Here is a 17150-nt window from a genome sequence, read left to right on the forward strand (position 1 = left end):
GAGAAATAGAAATCTCTTAAGATCTCCATTTTTCCCCCCAACACCATTACATTGCTAATTGAATAAAGGCTTCTGATTAACCACTGAAAAATACATATTGCCAGTTGTTAGCAAATGATAAATGCTGTTTACACATTCCATATATCAAAGAGAATTACAGTTTATAATTTTGGAAGAAATGAAATTCTGAGATACTAGTAAGTCCAAAACTGTTTTGTAACTGGCTCATACTACCATCTCATATAGAGCTTACTTTAAATAAGCCCCCACCCCACTTTTTCTGGGTAATCTCTCCTATGAGAAGACTATATTCTATAGTAAGATGAAGAAAATTATCATTAGATTTACTAACTACATTGTTATTTTTGTTTAAAGCTGATATCACAGATTGGTTGGTTCATGCATATATTCATTCATTAGTTCATGCAACCAACAACTATGGAGCCTCTACTGAAGTCTTCTCAGTTGCTATGTCAAAAAGTTGAGATTCTAGTAGTCAGACCAAAACATATACACAGTAGCTGCACATAACACAAAGCAGACTGTTGCCAACACAAAAAGAGAATGCATACAAAGTACTAGGAGACTCTAGAAGCAGCAGCAATTACTTGTGGCTGGGAGGTGATTGGAGAAAGTTTTATGAAGGAGGAAGTATTTGAGTTCAGCCTGGGAAGGTGGCTAGGAATTAGATGGAGACAGTTTGGTAGTTGCCTCAGAGCTTGAGTCTAGTGGTTAGTTACATGTGGTCCTGACGGCTTTCTGAGATCAACAGCAAAACATTAAATTAACCAGCTTGCTTGTTCCATTCTCTCTTCCCATAGTCTGTTCAGTTCTGACACTGCTCTGAAGGTACAGGATACAACTAGGGAGGAAGCACTTGGCTAATACGAAAGTGGAAGAGTTCTGGGATACACTTGGGGCTAAGGGAAGCCTGAGGAAGAGTTGAGTCGCTTTTAAACAAATGAGAAGGTCCTTGATTAACACAGTGAAAAAAGGTTCTAAGGGATACACATAAAATATAATGGGGAGTAAGTAGGAAGAAGACGGTAATATAGAATGTTAATGTTAAGTAGTGACCGAGACTCATAGCCCTGAATTAACATTGTTCATTCAGACTGACTACATAGTTCCTCATTGAAACAAAGCTTCTCTGTCTTCTACTAAGTGTTCAGTGCCTTTCTCAAATAATAGAGCCAGAATTTTCTTAGAAATCATTGTAGCTTAGTTAGGAAGTAAGTTGGGACATACTATTATGGTTGGTAGTTACAGTTCCCTATTTATATATGAGCAAGGATTTATATGCTTCTTTTCGGAAAAGACTCAACTTGCCTGGAACTTTTCATAATGTACAGCTGCGGTTTGGATCTGTGTCCCCGCCCAAATCTCATGCCGAGTTGTAAGCCCCAATGTTGGAGGTGACTGGATCATGGGGCAGATTTCCTCCTTGCTGTTCTTGTAATATGAGTGAGTTCTTGAGAGAACGGGTCATTTAAAACTGTGTGGAACTTCCTCCTCCTGCTGTTCCTCCTGCTCTGGTCATGTGAGGTGCTTGTTCCCCCTGTGCCTTCTGCCATGACTGAAAGCTCTCTGTGGCCTCCTCAGAAGCCAAGCAGAAGCTGCTATTCTTCCTGTACAGCCTGCAGAACCATGAGCCAATTCAACCTCTTTTCTTTATAAATTATTTAGTTTCAGGTATTTCTTTATAGCAGTATAAGAATAGACTAATACAACAGCATTCTAGGATTCTAATATGGCATGGTAGTTGGGGATCGACATAGAAGGTTCTAGGATAAAAAATTTACTGTCAGTACACAAAAGTGAATAATCTTTAAAAATTAATATTAAAATCTTCCATAGTTACTCATCTTTCAGATGAGCCATTTCCCCTATAATCACACCTGATGACAGATGCTGATGGTCTCCCAGAGAACAAACAACAGGTAGGAAAGGGAAATGGGAATGGCAAGAAGCATTACACTATCAGCTACATAAGGAATAATTATCAGTGAGATAATCTATCCAGGCCTTCATGAGGAAAGTAAGAAAAGCAAACATAACTTTGATTTTATAGTCTGGACAAAGTCCAGATCATGACTATATTTTGAAAAGTCAGAACGTTCAACTATTCTGCAAAAGTCCCAAGTTTGAACTATTAAGGAGCAATTTAGCTGTAGTAAAAACACCCCTTGACATCAATTTTGAGAAGAGTAGCTGCTAAAGAATGATGACTCCGTATTTCAACCACTTAACCCTCAGTATCATTTCTTTCTTTCATTTTTTTTTAAGAGACAAGGTCTCACTATGTTGCGCAGGCTGGTCTTAAACTCTTGGCCTCAAGCAATCCTCCTGCCTCAGCATCCCAAATTGCTGGAACTACAGGCATGAGCCACCATGCTATATCATTTCTGATATGGTTTGGCTCTGTGTCCCCACCCAAATCTTATCTTGAATTGTAATCCCCATGTGTCAGGGACCTGGTGGGAGGTGATCGGATCCTGGGGGTGGTTCCCTCATGCCATTCTTGTGATAGTGAGGTAGTTCTCATGAGATCCGATGGTTTAAAACTGGTAGTTCCCCTGTGTGCTCGCTCTCTCCTGCAGCCTTGTGGAGCAGACACTTGCTCCTCCTTTGCTTTCTGCCATGATTATAAGTTTCTCAATGCTTCCCCAGCTGTGTGGAACTGTGAGTCAATTAAACCTCTTTTGTTTATAAATTACCCAGTCTCAGGTAATATCTTTATAGCGTGTGAAAACGGACGAATACAATTTTTTTTTTCACTGAGTTTGCTAGTGGTGTTGCAGAATTATTCTTTAGAAATGTAGCCACCTGGTGATTCTTCTATGAAATGGTAGCCAGGATATTGTGAAAATACTGAAATTCATGGGATGTGGAAAAGCTGAATTCTTGCCTGCCTTCCACTTTTACAAACTATGGATGATGATTTCTGATAATACAAATTACACTGAGATATGCCCATTTTAATAATGTTTTTTAAAACTAAGATTGTAAGAACTAAAACCTCAAACTAAAATTCTTTCAAAGACTTCTGATTGAGCGAAAAGACTTTTTGTAGTTTGATGGTATATTTTATAGGCTGTTTCTGAATTTCTATGTGTTTTTGTACACTTTGGGAGCAGAACTAAGTGATTCGAGGAAGATGAACCTTCTCCCAGATTCAAATAATATATACATGTACATTACCCTAATACAAAAGAACAGCTTAGTCAAAAAAGATGAATGGAAAATTTAAATACTGTCAGAGTAGGATTTACTTTCATTTCAATATATACTGGAGTAAATACTGATTATTTAACAACAACAACAAAAACTTACCTGCTACTGAATTTGGCCTTGGCATGAGATACAAAGGAATAGACTGTACTGATTGAGATAACACTGTTTCCAAATTTCTCTCTGGGATCTTATTCAGACTATAGGTGGAAGCAGTCATATTTTCATCTACTCGATACAAACAGGAGTCCATGCTGGATTTTTGAGATTGCCAAGGTTTTATGTTTCCTCCAGATCCTAATTCTTTACTGCTTTCCCCAGCATATTTTGTGCGTTCCACATTTTCAGAATAGCTTGTTAATGTAGCTGGAAAAAAAGAGTAAAATGAATTTAATAAAGCCACATACATACAGTTATAAATCTTTGACAAAGTTGATAAAAACATACATTGGGGAAAGGACGCCATTTTCAAAAAATGGTGCAGAAAAACTGGACTGCCATATGCAGGGGAATGAAACTGGACCCCTATCTCTCACCATATGCAAAAATCAACTCAAGATACACTAAAGACTTAATCCTAAGACTGGAAACTAAAAATACTAGAAGAAAACCTACAGAAACTTTTCTGGACATTGGTTGAGGTAAAGAAATTATGACTAGGACTTCAAAAGCACAGGCAACAAAAACAAAAATAGACAAATGCAACTAAAACTAAAAAGCTTCTCACAGCCAAAGAAATCATCAGCAGAGGGAAAAGACAACTTGCAGAATGGGAGAAAATATATGCAAACTATACATCTGACAGGACCAACATTAAGAATATACAAGGAACTCAAACAACTCAACAAAAACTTCACAAATAATCCCATTAAAAAGTAAGCAAAGGACATAAACAGAAAATTTCCAAAAGATATAGAAATGGCCATGTACACACAAAAAATTTCTCAATATTAGTAATCATCAGAGAAATGCAAATTAAAACCACCATCTTATACCAGTCAGAATGGCTACTATTAAAAAATCAAAAAATCACAGACAGTGAGGATGCAGAGAACTCTCATATACACTGTTGGTGGGAATATAAATTAGTACAACCATTAAGGAAAATATAGAGATTTCTCAAATAACTAAAAATAGAACTACCATTTAATCCAGCAATTCCACTACTAGGTATCTACCCAAAGGAAAAGAAATCCATATGTCAAAAAGATATCTGCACTTTAATGTTTACCACAGCACTATTTACAATAGCAAAGATATGGAAAACCTACATGTTCATCAACAGATGAATGGATAAAGAAAATGTGGTATATGCACACAATGGAATATTATTCAGCCATAAAGAGAATGAAATGTCTTTTGTAGCAACATGGATGGAACTAGAAATCATTATCTTAAATGAAACAAGTTAGATGTAGAAAGACAAATATTCCATGTTCTCACTCACAGGTGGGTGCTAAAAAAAAGTGCACATATTGAAGTAGAAAATGGAATGACAGACAATGGAGCCTCTGAAGGGTTACAGGGTGGGGGAAAGGTGGATGAGTAATTACTTAATGGGTTCAATGTACATTATTTGGGTGATGAATGTCCTAAAAACTTGGACTTCACCACTACGCAATTTATGCATGTAACAAAACTGCCTTGTACTTCACTGATTTATAAAATTTAAAGAGTGAATTTAAAAGAAAATCTAAAGTAGAGATTAATCTGTTTATGATTATGTAAATTCATGACTAGATAATATTTAGTAACATTATTTTAAAAAGTTACTGATGATCATTTCACTTCTATCATGATGTATGAATAACTGAAACCAAAATACAGTCATCTCTCACATATTTCAAAAACTCTGTATCAATAAACTAAAAAAATTCATGTATCAGTCCTAGAGGACCTACAGCTCGGGCCTATTAGTGGTAAAATTTTCAGAATTTCATCAAAAGGGAATTTATATAATCTTCACAGATTGCTGGAGAGACTCAGAGGTCCCTGAAAGATCTCTATATTCTTTTTATTCTGTTCTTTTCCTCATTTAAATGTATTTCCTTGCTTCTAATATGTAACAAAGAATTAGAATAAATTAAGCAGTCCCTAAGTAAGAACTAATATAAGAGACAGAACCCGCCCAAATAAGTAAGCAGTAACAGGCTCTTCTTGTACAGATGGCTATAGCTCTAACTTTATGGATTTCAGTACCTTAATAAAATAAACTGAAAAGTCTTGAATTTTATATAGTCTTACCACTAATTGTACACAAATAGAAAAATTTTAATTAACTCTAGAAATGAAAGGATTAAAAACATTAACATCTAGATGATAATTTTTTACCAATAATTATAAAACAAGAATGAAAGATACCATCCCAGAGGAGTTTTTATATGTTAGTTCATTTTCTCTTCTTGTATTTTGAATGTACCTATGGCCAAAAGAAGAGACCTAAGTTCATGAGGTACTTTCCACAGTCCTTTTTAGTGAGGTTCTCTCTCTGCAAATTTAAATGGAGTTCTGGATTTTCTAGTAACAAGGGAAGAAGATGAATTACAAAGGATGACCGAAATTTCTCTCTAAGAAAGAAAAATCGACTTTGTTGTTACAAAAAATAAAAGACCAAGGAAGAAGAAATCTAGGTAAACTAGAAAAAGGTAGAGAAGTGGGAAGAGGGAAAATTTTATAAACTTAAGAATTAAAAGAGAGATGAAGGTATGTGCTTTTGGGCCCCACCTGAGAAAGGAAATCAGAAATATCACAGAACCCTTTGGAAACCGTGTAAGATTTTGGAAGATAAGTTCCCATATTCATTACACTCTATTTCCCCTTTAGTGATTAGTTGTAAAATCTTAAAAAATAGACAACCTATGCTCATTTTGGAGAGACAGCTAACAAAAAGAAAGCAGAGAAAATTATATTCCTACATTTTGGCTGGTCTTTGGGGACAAAAAACCAAGGATAGTATGTGGTAGCAAATCTGAAAAACAAAGGAAAACAGTTTCTGAAACTCAGAAAATATTTCCAAAGGAAGAACATGGAAAACAAATTAAGAATTGAAAAGTAATTCCAGGGGTCTAACAACCCAAAGGTCAAAGTGATTTTTTTGGTAACTGGTAAAGAAATATCACCCCAGAAAAAGTTCATATATATTTTAAGCAGGATGTTCTTTCTTCTGTATTAGATCATAAACGTTAATACTAGTAATCATAATAAATTCATATTTATCACTTTATAACCTTTAAATTGTACAAACATACAGTATCTCATTTGATTATCAACAGAACACTCCCAGCAGGACTGATATTACTATCTCCATTACGCAGATGAGGAAACCAAACCGATGCTTAGAGAGATTAGGCATCTTGCCCACTTATACAGCTAACAAGTAGTCTCACAGGCAACTAATTATTTGGAATCTTAAACATTTACTACCTTTTATTGTTACTTAACTCTTTTGTAGATGCACCCTGCCTCCTTTACTACACTGTACTTTTCTGAATAATAGAAACTATAAGGGTTTTTTTCATATTTAAATTAAAAAAAACCTTTTAGAGCCCAGCTCTGTAATACCCACATGATGAAAGGAGAGAGAAAAAAAAGAAAAGCAGAAAGGCTAAAGCCCTGCTGTTATCTAGAAAAATCATAGGAAAATAGCACTCAGTGAACATTCAGGAGACCCTTAGTGTGGGAGGACACTGCAGACATTAACAATGAAATATCAGAACAAAAATAACTGGCCTCATTCTTCAGGGCATTTTTTTCTCTAGTACTTACATTAAAAATATTTCCACCATTGATAGGTGTATGTTTTACCTGGGAAATTATTTAAGCCAAGAAACTGCCTACTTTTGGGGAAAAAATGTGATGAGAGGACATAGTATTTAAAGACACATAAGCTAAGCTCTGAAGAATGGATTCAGTACTGGTGAAGTGTTTATGTCTGCTAGGAATATAGTATTGTACTCTTTTAATGTGGAAAAGGCTTTATATTTGCGGTAGGGGAATAGGTGGAAGAGATAAATCAGGCTTTCTATAATATTTTAGGATACTGCCAAACAATTAAACAGGTACTGAACTATTAGCTCTTGAGAACACTGCACCTTCAATAACAGTCAAGGACTTCAGTAAAAGTTCTTGCAATACTTACCCAACTCCCAGTCATTCCAGATAACAACTTTATATTCACCTAAATTTGGTCTTTTATCTTTACTTAATTTACTTTATCTTACTTTACCCATTGGAAAAAGAGGTTTGCTTTATGAGAAAGGAGACACAAATCTAACCCAGACTTGAGGGCTAGAGAATACTCTTGTCAATTAAGCTGAGTTGGTCAGGTGAAGATGAAAAAACAATGGTTTATCCAAAGACAAAAACATTCGCAAGGGCACAGCAAAGTTCTTAAGAATTAAGTAAATTCAATAGACTAGAACTTTGGAGGTGGGTTGGGGCCAGTGGTGTGCTGATACAGGTTTAACAACTTGGCTCTCTAAAACACAGCAACAGGCCGGAGGGGCCAAGACGGCTGACCAGAAATATCTGCAGTTGGAAGCTCCCACAGAGAAGAATGAAAATGGTGAGTGAATCCTGCACTGGCAACTGAGGTATCCAGGTTCTCTTATTGGGACTGACTAGGCAGTTGGCATGTGCCATGGAGAGCAAGGAAAAAGCAGGGTGGAGCCATGGCCCACTCAGGAGCCACACGGGGCAAGGGGAGTTCCCACCCCCAGCCAAGGGAGGTGGTAGTGAGTGATTGTGTTACCCTGCCCAAGAAGCCATGCTTTTTCCATGGATCTGTGCAACCCACGGATCAGGAGATCCCCCTTGTGGGCCCACACACACCACCAGGGTTTCGGTCCCAAGCACAGAGCTGTGCAGATTCTCGGCAGCCTCTTGGCTGGAAATTGCCCAAGACTACCGAGTTCCCAGGGGGAGGGGTGGCCATCATGACTGTGGCTGCCTCCTGCCTAAGATGACTGAGCTCCTGGGAAGAGAGGCAGCAGCCATCACTGCAGCTCCAGTCTGCTGTTTTTCCCCTACTGGTGCCAGGGAGACTGGGCGATTTAGACCCAGGAAGAATTCCCCACAGTGCAGCACAGCATCTGTGGCAGACTGTGACCAGACTGCCTTTTTAGGCCAGACCTTGACCCATCCCTCCTCACTGATTGGGCCTTCCCTGTGGGAATTTCAGTAACTCCAGCCAGGGGTTTACGAACAGAACTCTGATCTCCCTGGGATGGAGCCCCCGGAAGGAGAGATGGCCGCAGTTGCCGCCGCAGTCTCCACTGATCAGTGGACTTAGTCTTTCTCCCTGCTGGCTCTGAGGAATCTGGGTAGTCCAGACAAGTGGGATTCCCCCCAGTGCAGTGCACCCCCTCTGCCCAAGGGGCAGCCAGAGTGCTTCGTCAACCAGGTCCCTGATCCCGTGCCTCCTGACTGGGTGAGAAACCCCAACAGGGGTCGCCAGACACCCTATATAGGAGGGTTCCCGCTGGCATCAGGTCGGTGCCCCTCTGGGATGGAGCTCCCAGAGGAAGAAGCAGGCAGCCATCTTTGCTGTTCTGCAGCCTCCACTGGTGACACCTCCAGTTGCAGGAGGGACCCAGGTGAATAGGACTGGATGGATCCCCAACAAACTGCAGCAGTCCTATGGAAAGGGACTGTTAAAAGAAAAATAACAGAAAGCAACAACAACAGCATCAACAAAAAACATCCCCACAAAAACCCCATCCAAAGTTCTGCAGCCTCAAAGACTGAAGCTAGATAAACTCACGAAGATGAGAAAGAATCAATGAAAACATGCTGAAAACTGAAAAAGCCAGAGTGCTCTTCTCCTCCAAATGATTGCAATATCTCTCCAGCAAAGGGCACAGAACTGGGCGGAGGCTGAGATGGATGAATTGACAGAAGTAGGCTTCAGAAGGTGGGTAATAATGAACTTCACAGAGCTAAAGGAGCATGTTCTAACCCAATGCAAAGAAGCTGATAACCACGATAAAACACTATACGAGCTGTTAACCAGAATAACCAGTTGAGACAGGACCATGAATGACCTGATAGAGCTGAAAAGCACAACACAAGAACTTCACAATGTAACCACAAGTATCAACAGCCAAATAGACCAAGTGGAGGAAAGAATTTCAGAGCCTGAAGACTAACTTGCTGAAACAAGACAGGCAGACAAGATTAGAGAAAAAAAGATGAAAAGGAATGAACAAAATCTCCAGGAACTATGGGATTATGTAAAAAGACCAAACCTATGACTGACTAGGGTACCTGAAAGAGACAGGAAGAATGGAACCAAGTTGGAAAACATACTTCAGGACATCATCCAGGAGAACTTCCCCAACCTAACAAGACAAGGTAACATTCGAATTCAGTAAATACAGAGAACCACAGTAAGATACTCCATGAGAAGATCAACCCCAAGACGCATAATCATCAGATTCCTCAAGCTCAAAATGAAGAAAAATACATTAAGGGCAGCCAGAGAGAAAGGCCAGGTCACCTATAAAGGGAAACCCATCAGACTTACAGTGGACTTCTCAGCAGAAAACCTACAAACCAGAAGAGATTCAGGACCAATACTCAACATTCTTAAAAAAGAATTTCCAATCCAGAAGTTCATATCTGGCCAAATTAAGCTTCATAAGCAAAGGAGAAATAAAATCCTTTTCAGACAAGCAAATGCTACAGGAATTTGTCACCACCAGGCCTGCCTTGCAAGAGCTCCTGAAGGAAGCACTAAATATGGGAAGGAAAAAATGTTACCAGCCACTATAAAAACACACTGAAGTACAAAGACTAATAATGCTATGAAGCAACTACATGAACAAGTCTGCAAAATAACCAGCTAGCATCATGATGACAGGATCAAATTCACACATAGCAATATTAACCTTAAATGTAAATGGGCTAAATGGCCCAATTAAAAGACACAGAGTGGCAAGCTGGGTAAAGACCCCTTGGGATGTTGTATTCAAGAGACCCATCTGAAACGCAAAGACACACATAGGCTCAAAATAAAGAGATGGAGCAAAACTTACCAAGCAAATGGAAAGCAGAAAAAAGCAGGGGTTGCAGTCCTAGTCTCTGACAAAACAGACTTTAAACCAACAAAGATAAAAAAAAGACAAAGAAGGGCATTACATGATGGTAAAGGGGACAATTCAACAATAAGAGCTAACTATCCTAAATATATATGCACCCAATACAGGAGCACCCAGATTCATAAAACAAGTTCTTAGAGACCTACAAAGAGACTTTGACTCCTACACAATAATAGTGGGAGACTTTAACACCCAATGTCAATATTAGACAGATTATCAAGACAGAAAATTAACAGAGTCAGGACTTGAACTCAGCTCTGGATAAAGTGGACCTGATATATACCTACAGAACTCTCCACCCAAAAACAACAGAATATACATTCTTATTGGCACTACCTGGCACTTACTGTAAAACTGATCACATAAATGGAAGTCAAACACTCCTCAGGAAATGCAAAAGAGCTGAAATCATAACAAACAGTCTCTCAGGCCACAGCACAATCAAATTAGAACTCAAGATTAAGAAACTCACCCCAAACCACACAACTACATGGAAATTGAACAACCTGCTCCCAAACGACTCCTGGGTAAATAAAGAAATTAAGACAGAAATTAAGAAGCTATTTGAAACCAATGATAACAAAGAGGCAACGTACCAGAATCTCTGGGACACAGCTAAAGCAATGTTAGGAGGGAAATTTACAGCACTAAATGCCCACATCGAAAGCTGGAAAGATCTCAAATCGATACCCTAACATCATAACTAAAAGAACTAGAGAATCAAGAGCAAACAAACCCCAAAGCTAGCAGAAGACAAGAAATAACCAAGATTACAGCAGAACTGAGGGAGATAGAGACACAAAAAAACCCTTCAAAAAAAAAAAAAAAAAATCAACAAATCCAGGAGCTGTTTTTTTTTGAAAAAAAAAAAAAAATAAATAAAATGGATAGACTGCTAACTAGACTAATAGAGAAGAGAGAAGAATCAAATAGAAACAATAAAAATGATAAAAGGGATCACCACTGACCCCACAGAAATACAAACAACCAGGCCAGGTGTGGTGGCTCACAACAGTAATCCCAGCACTTTGGGAGGCTGAAGCCGGAGGATCACTTGAGGTCAGGAGTTTGAGACGAGGCTAGCCGACATGGCAAAATCCAGTCTCTGCTAAAAATACAAAAAAATTAGCTGGGCATGGTGGAACACACCTGTAATCCCAGCTACTCAGAAGGCTGAGACACGAAAATCACTTGAACCCAGAGTGTAGAGGTTGTAGTGAGCCGAGATCACAGCAGTGCACTCCAGCCTGGGCAACAGAGTGAGACTCTTTCTCAAAAAACAAAACAAAACAAAACAAAACAAAAAACAATCATTAGAGAATACTATAAAGACCTCTATGTAAATAAACTAGAAAACCTAGAAAAAAATGGATGAATTCCTGGACACATACACCCTCCCAAGACTGAACCAGGAAGACGCTGAATCCCTGAATAGACCGGTAACACGTTCTGAAATTGAGGCAGTAATAAATAGCCTACCAACCAAAAAAAGCCCAGGACCAGACGGATATACAGCTGAATTCTGTCAGAGTTATAAAGAGGTGCTGGTACCATTTCTTTTGAAACTATTCCAAACAACTGAAAAGAAGGGACTCCTCCCTGACTCATTTTATGAGGCCAGCATCATCCTGATACCACAACCTGGCAGGGATACAACACAAAAAGAAAACTTCAGCCCAATATCCCTGATGAATATCGACGCAAAAATCCTCAAAAAATACTGGCAAACCAATCCAGCAGCACATCAAAAAACGTACACGACCAAGCTGGCTTCATCCCTGGGGTGTAAGGCTGGTTCAACATATGCAAATTACCATAAACGTAATTCATAACACAAAGAGAAGTAAAGACAAAAATCACATGGTCATTTCAATAGATGAAGAAAAGGCCTTCCATAAAATTAAACATCCCTTCAAGTTGAAAACTCTCGATAAACTAGCTACTGATGGAACATATCTCAAAATAGTAAGAACCATTTATGCAAACCCACAGCCAATATAATAATGAATGGGGAAGAGCTGGAAGCATTTTCCTTGAAAATCGGCACAAGACAAGGATGCCCTCTCTCACTACTCCTATTCAACATAGTATTAGAAGCTCTGGCCAGGGCAATCATGCAAGAGAAAGAAATAAAGCATATTCAAATAGGAAGAGAGGAAGTCAAACTGTCTGCAAACGACACGATCCTATATCTAGCAAATCCCATTATCTCAGCCCCAAAGCTTCTTAAGCTGATAAACAACTTCAGCAAGGTCTCAGGATATAAAATTAATGTGCAAAAATCACAAGCAGTCCTATACAACAACAATAGACAAGCAGAGAGCCAACTTAAATAAACTCCCATTCACAATTGCTACAAAGAGAATAAAATACCTAGGAACACAGCTAACAAGAGGAGTGAAGGACCTCTTCAAGGAGAACTACAAACCACTGCTCAAGTAAATCAGAGAAGACACAAATAAATGGAAAAACATTCCATGCTCATGGATAGGAAGAATCAATATCATGAAAATAGCCATACTGCCCAAAGTAATTTACAGATTCAATCCCATTCCCATTAAACTATCATTGACATTCTTCAAAGAATTAGAAAAAACTACTTCAAAATTCATATGGAACCAACAAAGAGTCCGTATAGCCAAGGCAATCCTAAGCAAAAGGAACAAAGCTGGAGACATCATGCTACCTGACTTCAAACTATACTAGATGGCTACAGTAACCAAAACAACATGGAACTAGTACAAAAACAGACATAAAGACCATGGAACAGAATAGAGATCTCACAAATGAAGACCACACATCTACAATCATCTGATCTTCGACAAACCTAACAAAAACAAGCAATGGGGAAAGGATTCCCTATTTAATAAATGGTGCTGGGGCTGGGCATGGTGGCTCACACCCGTAATCCTAGCACTTTGGGAGGCTGAGGCAGGAGGATCACTTGAGATCAGGAGTTTGAGACCAGCCTGGCCAACATAGTGAAACTGGTCTCTACTAAAAATACAAAAATTAACTGGGCATGGTGGTGCCTGTAATTCCAGCTACCTGGAAGGCTGAGGCAGGAGCATCGCTTAAATCTAGGAGGTGGAGGTTGCAGTGAGCCGAGACTGCAGCACTGCACTCCAGCCTGGGTGACAGAACGAGACTGTGTCTAAAAAAAAAAAATAAATAAATAAAATAAAAATAAATAAATAAATAAATAAACAAACAAATGGTGCTGGGAGAACTGGTTAGCCATATGCAGAAAACTAACACTGGATTCCTTCCTTACACCTTATACAAAAATTAACAAGATGGATTAAAGACTTAAATGTAAAACCCAAAACTATGAAAACACTAAAATAAAATCTAGGCAATACCATTCAAGACATAGGCACGGGTAAAGACTTCATGACAAAAACATCAAAAGCAATTGCAATAAAAGCCAACATTAACAAACGGGGTCTAAATTAAAGAGTTTTTGCACAGCAAAAGAAACTACCATCAGAGTGAATTGACAACCTACAGAATGGGAGAAAGTTTTTGCAATCTATCCATCTGAAAAAGGTCTAATGTCCAGAATCTACAAGGAACTTAAGCAAATTAAAACAAACAAACAAACAAACAATCCTATTAAAAAGTGGGCAAAGAACACAGACAGACACTTCTCAAAAGAAGACATTCATGCAGCCAACAAACATATGAAAAAAGCTCGACATCATTGACCATTAGAGAAATGGAAATCAAAACCACAATGAGATAACATCTCACGCCAGTCTGGCGATGATTAAAAAGTCAAGAAACAACAGATGCTGGCAAGGCTGTGCAGAAACAGGAATGCTTTTACACTATTGGTGGGAATGTAAATTAGTTCAACCATTGTGGAAGACAGTGTAGCAATTCCTCAAAAACCTAGAACTGGAAATACTATCTGGCCCAGCAATCCTATTACTGGGTATATACCCAAAGGAATAGAAATTATTCTATTATAAAGATACATGCACACATATGTTCACTGCAACACTATTCACAATAGCAAAGACATGGAATAAACCCAAATGCCCATCAATGATAGACTAGATAAAGAAAATGTGGTACATATACACCATGGAATACTATGCAGCTGTAAAAAGGAATGAGATCATGTCATTTGTAGAGACATGGATGCAGCTCAAAGTCATTATACTAAGCAAACTAATGCAGGAATAGAAAACCAAACACTGCATGTTCTCACTTACAAGTGGGAGCAGAACAGTGAGAATATATGGACACAAGGAGGGAACAACACACACTGGGGCCTGTGAAGGAAGGTGAGGGGAGGAACAGAATCAGGATAAATAAGCTAATACATGCGGGGCTTAATACCTAGGTGATAGGTGGAGTAAGCTACTATGGCACACATTTCCCTACATAAAAGACCTGCACATCCTGCATGTGTATCCTGGAAATTAAAAAAAAAAATTAAATTAAAAGTAAAAGACAAAAACAAAACAAAATTCTGATTTCCAGTGTTTGCTATCTCCATGGTATAAATGTACACTTGGTGGCTGATTTCAAGCTACCTATGACTTAACAACTGACTCACAAAATTACCAAAATCTTAAAAACTGGATCTTGCTGGTGCTAGCTGGCCACAGCATACCACTGGCGAGAGGAGACAGAGTCTAGATCAGACTGGAACTCGTCAACCATATTAAAGGCATTAGGTTTTATCCCTGTTTATCCTAAGGGCAACTGAGGCATATGATTAAAGGCTTTTGAGGGACATAATTAAACTTACATTTTGGAAAGATTACTTTGGTTCTGGTGAGTAGAATACATTACAGCAAGGTGTTGCCACAGGCCCCCTATGGTGGCTGGTGATGCCTAAAAAGACTCTTTCCATAATATTTCTAAACGCATGAAATAAAATGCAAAAACAGGAGAAACCAGTTATGTTGAAAAACAGTAATCAAAATAATAAAAAATAGACTTGTGACACAGTAATTTGTGAATTTCATTAACATTAAATAAGATCTAGTGCAAGTCTAACTACTATATTTTCAAGGGTGGTGATAAGTGTGATATTTTATGGTATCTGCAATTAACATGAAAATATCTGAGGTAGCTATTGGTGACAAAGTCACAAAAACTTCTAATGCATCTGTGGTTTGTTACCTACATTCAAAATAGAAGTTCTAAATTTCAATTAGAAATAGAAAAAAAACGAAAATGTAATCTTTTTTGCAATCCAAATTCATGAATCTCCTGTATCAGAGGATTACCTGATTGAAGGCAAAAAGATAAGTTAGGTTTTATAGCAATCCACGTTAGAAATATTGACCTGTATTAAGAAATGACAAAGGAGAGAAAAAGAATGAATGGACTTGATAATTTGATTAGATGTAAAGAATGAGGTAAAAATACAGTCATGAATAATATCCTGATTTCTGGCTGGGGCAAATGGCTAGATGGTGTACCATCTACTTAGCGAACACAAGAAGAGAAGCAGGATTAAGAGGAACATAAGTTTAGCTCAGGAAACATATAGAATTTGAAGTGTCTATGGGACATTCAAATAAAGATGTACAGTAGACAGTAAGATAATTAAACTGCAGCTCAGGAGAACAGAGAGTCAGATGGCAAAGGTATTAACCTTAGGAGCAGACTACCAGCTCTTAAGAAGTTTGTAGAGTGAGGGAGAGGAAGGCCTAAAATGAAACCCGTTGAAACACAATTAGGCAAAGCAAGAAGAGCCTGCATAGGAGTCTAAGAAGGAACAACCAGAAAGAAGAGGAAAACCAGGAGTGTGTGCGCAAGTCAGGCAAGAGTTTCAAAAAGGAAACTTGCGTCAGAAAACATCAATTGTAATGAGAACTAAAAATCATTATTGGCTTGATCTATGTGGAGGTGATCTAGATAAGAATACCCTGGGTAGAGTAGTATAGACAGAAATTGGAATGCCAATAGTTACAAAGTGAGAGGAAGATGAAATTAAGAAAAGGTGAGGACAATTCTTTCAATGGGTCTGTGAAGGGTAGAGGGAGATAAAAGTAAGATGCAAAAAAACTTGACCATGTTTAAGTCCTAATTAAAATGGAACAAAACAGGGAGAAAGAAAGACATCAGAGAGAAAGGAGATATATACAAGGATGGTTCCTTCAAACTTGGATATGATGATTGTCTATAGGACATCAGCTTGAGATGATCAGCTAGAACTTCCTGGGCACAGTACTGCGAAATGAGTCAGAAGGTTCACGGTGGTGGAGGTTAGAAGGGACTACCACATAAGACCAATGATACCATGACCTCTCTCCAGTCGCTAGAGGCCTAATGGACACTCCTTTCACTAAGGCAATAAGAAATGTACCGGTGGCAGTGGTGGGGAGCACTGACATCTTTGAGAAGCCTGAACGTGACCATCCTCTCTAACTGCAGTTAATAGGGAGATGCTATCATAGAACTGGGGTCTCTAATATCAGTGAGGATAGAGGCCAGTTGGCAGCATGTAATTCTCAGATGCAAGGAGGATATATTATGGTAAAGATCAGCAAGGCTGGGATGGACGGGGTGGCTCACACCTGTAATCCCAGCACTTTGGGTGGATCACCTGAGGTCAGGAGTTCGAGACCAGCCTGGCCAACATGGTGAAACCTCGTCTCTCCTAAAAACGCAAAAATTAGCTGGGTGTGGTGGTGCGCCCCTGTAATTCCAGCTACTTGGGAGACGGAGGTGGAAGAACTGCTTGAACCCAGGAGGTGGAGGCTGCAGTGAGCCAAGATCACACCACTGCACCCTAGCCTGGGTGACAGAGGAAGACCCCATCTCAAAAAAAAAAAAAAAAAAAAAAAAAATCAGCAA

General features: G+C 38.7%; 1 protein-coding gene and 1 long non-coding RNA gene across 10 annotated transcripts in view; one reads left to right on the top strand and one right to left on the bottom strand.

Moving 5' to 3' along the window:
* The window catches only part of TANC2 (tetratricopeptide repeat, ankyrin repeat and coiled-coil containing 2), a 468803-nt gene that overhangs the window by 190642 nt on the left and 261011 nt on the right, over nt 1-17150 (bottom strand). For all 8 annotated transcript variants that reach the window (XM_050764933.1, XM_050764941.1, XM_050764940.1 and 5 more), the window contains one exon: nt 3334-3597. In XM_050764933.1, coding sequence (XP_050620890.1) covers nt 3334-3597 — 264 coding nt within the window. The remainder of the gene's footprint in view (nt 1-3333; nt 3598-17150) is intronic.
* LOC126939569 (uncharacterized) overlaps nt 1-17150 on the top strand; it is a 71770-nt gene that overhangs the window by 26424 nt on the left and 28196 nt on the right. Inside the window, exon 3 of one of the 2 annotated variants that reach the window (XR_007720413.1) lies at nt 7720-7823. This is a non-coding gene — a long non-coding RNA (uncharacterized LOC126939569). The remainder of the gene's footprint in view (nt 1-7719; nt 7824-17150) is intronic. The other variant, XR_007720414.1, reaches the window with a different exon arrangement.

The sequence above is a fragment of the Macaca thibetana genome, chromosome 16 (assembly GCF_024542745.1).
Source record: "Macaca thibetana thibetana isolate TM-01 chromosome 16, ASM2454274v1, whole genome shotgun sequence".
Classification (NCBI taxonomy): Eukaryota; Metazoa; Chordata; class Mammalia; order Primates; family Cercopithecidae; genus Macaca; species Macaca thibetana.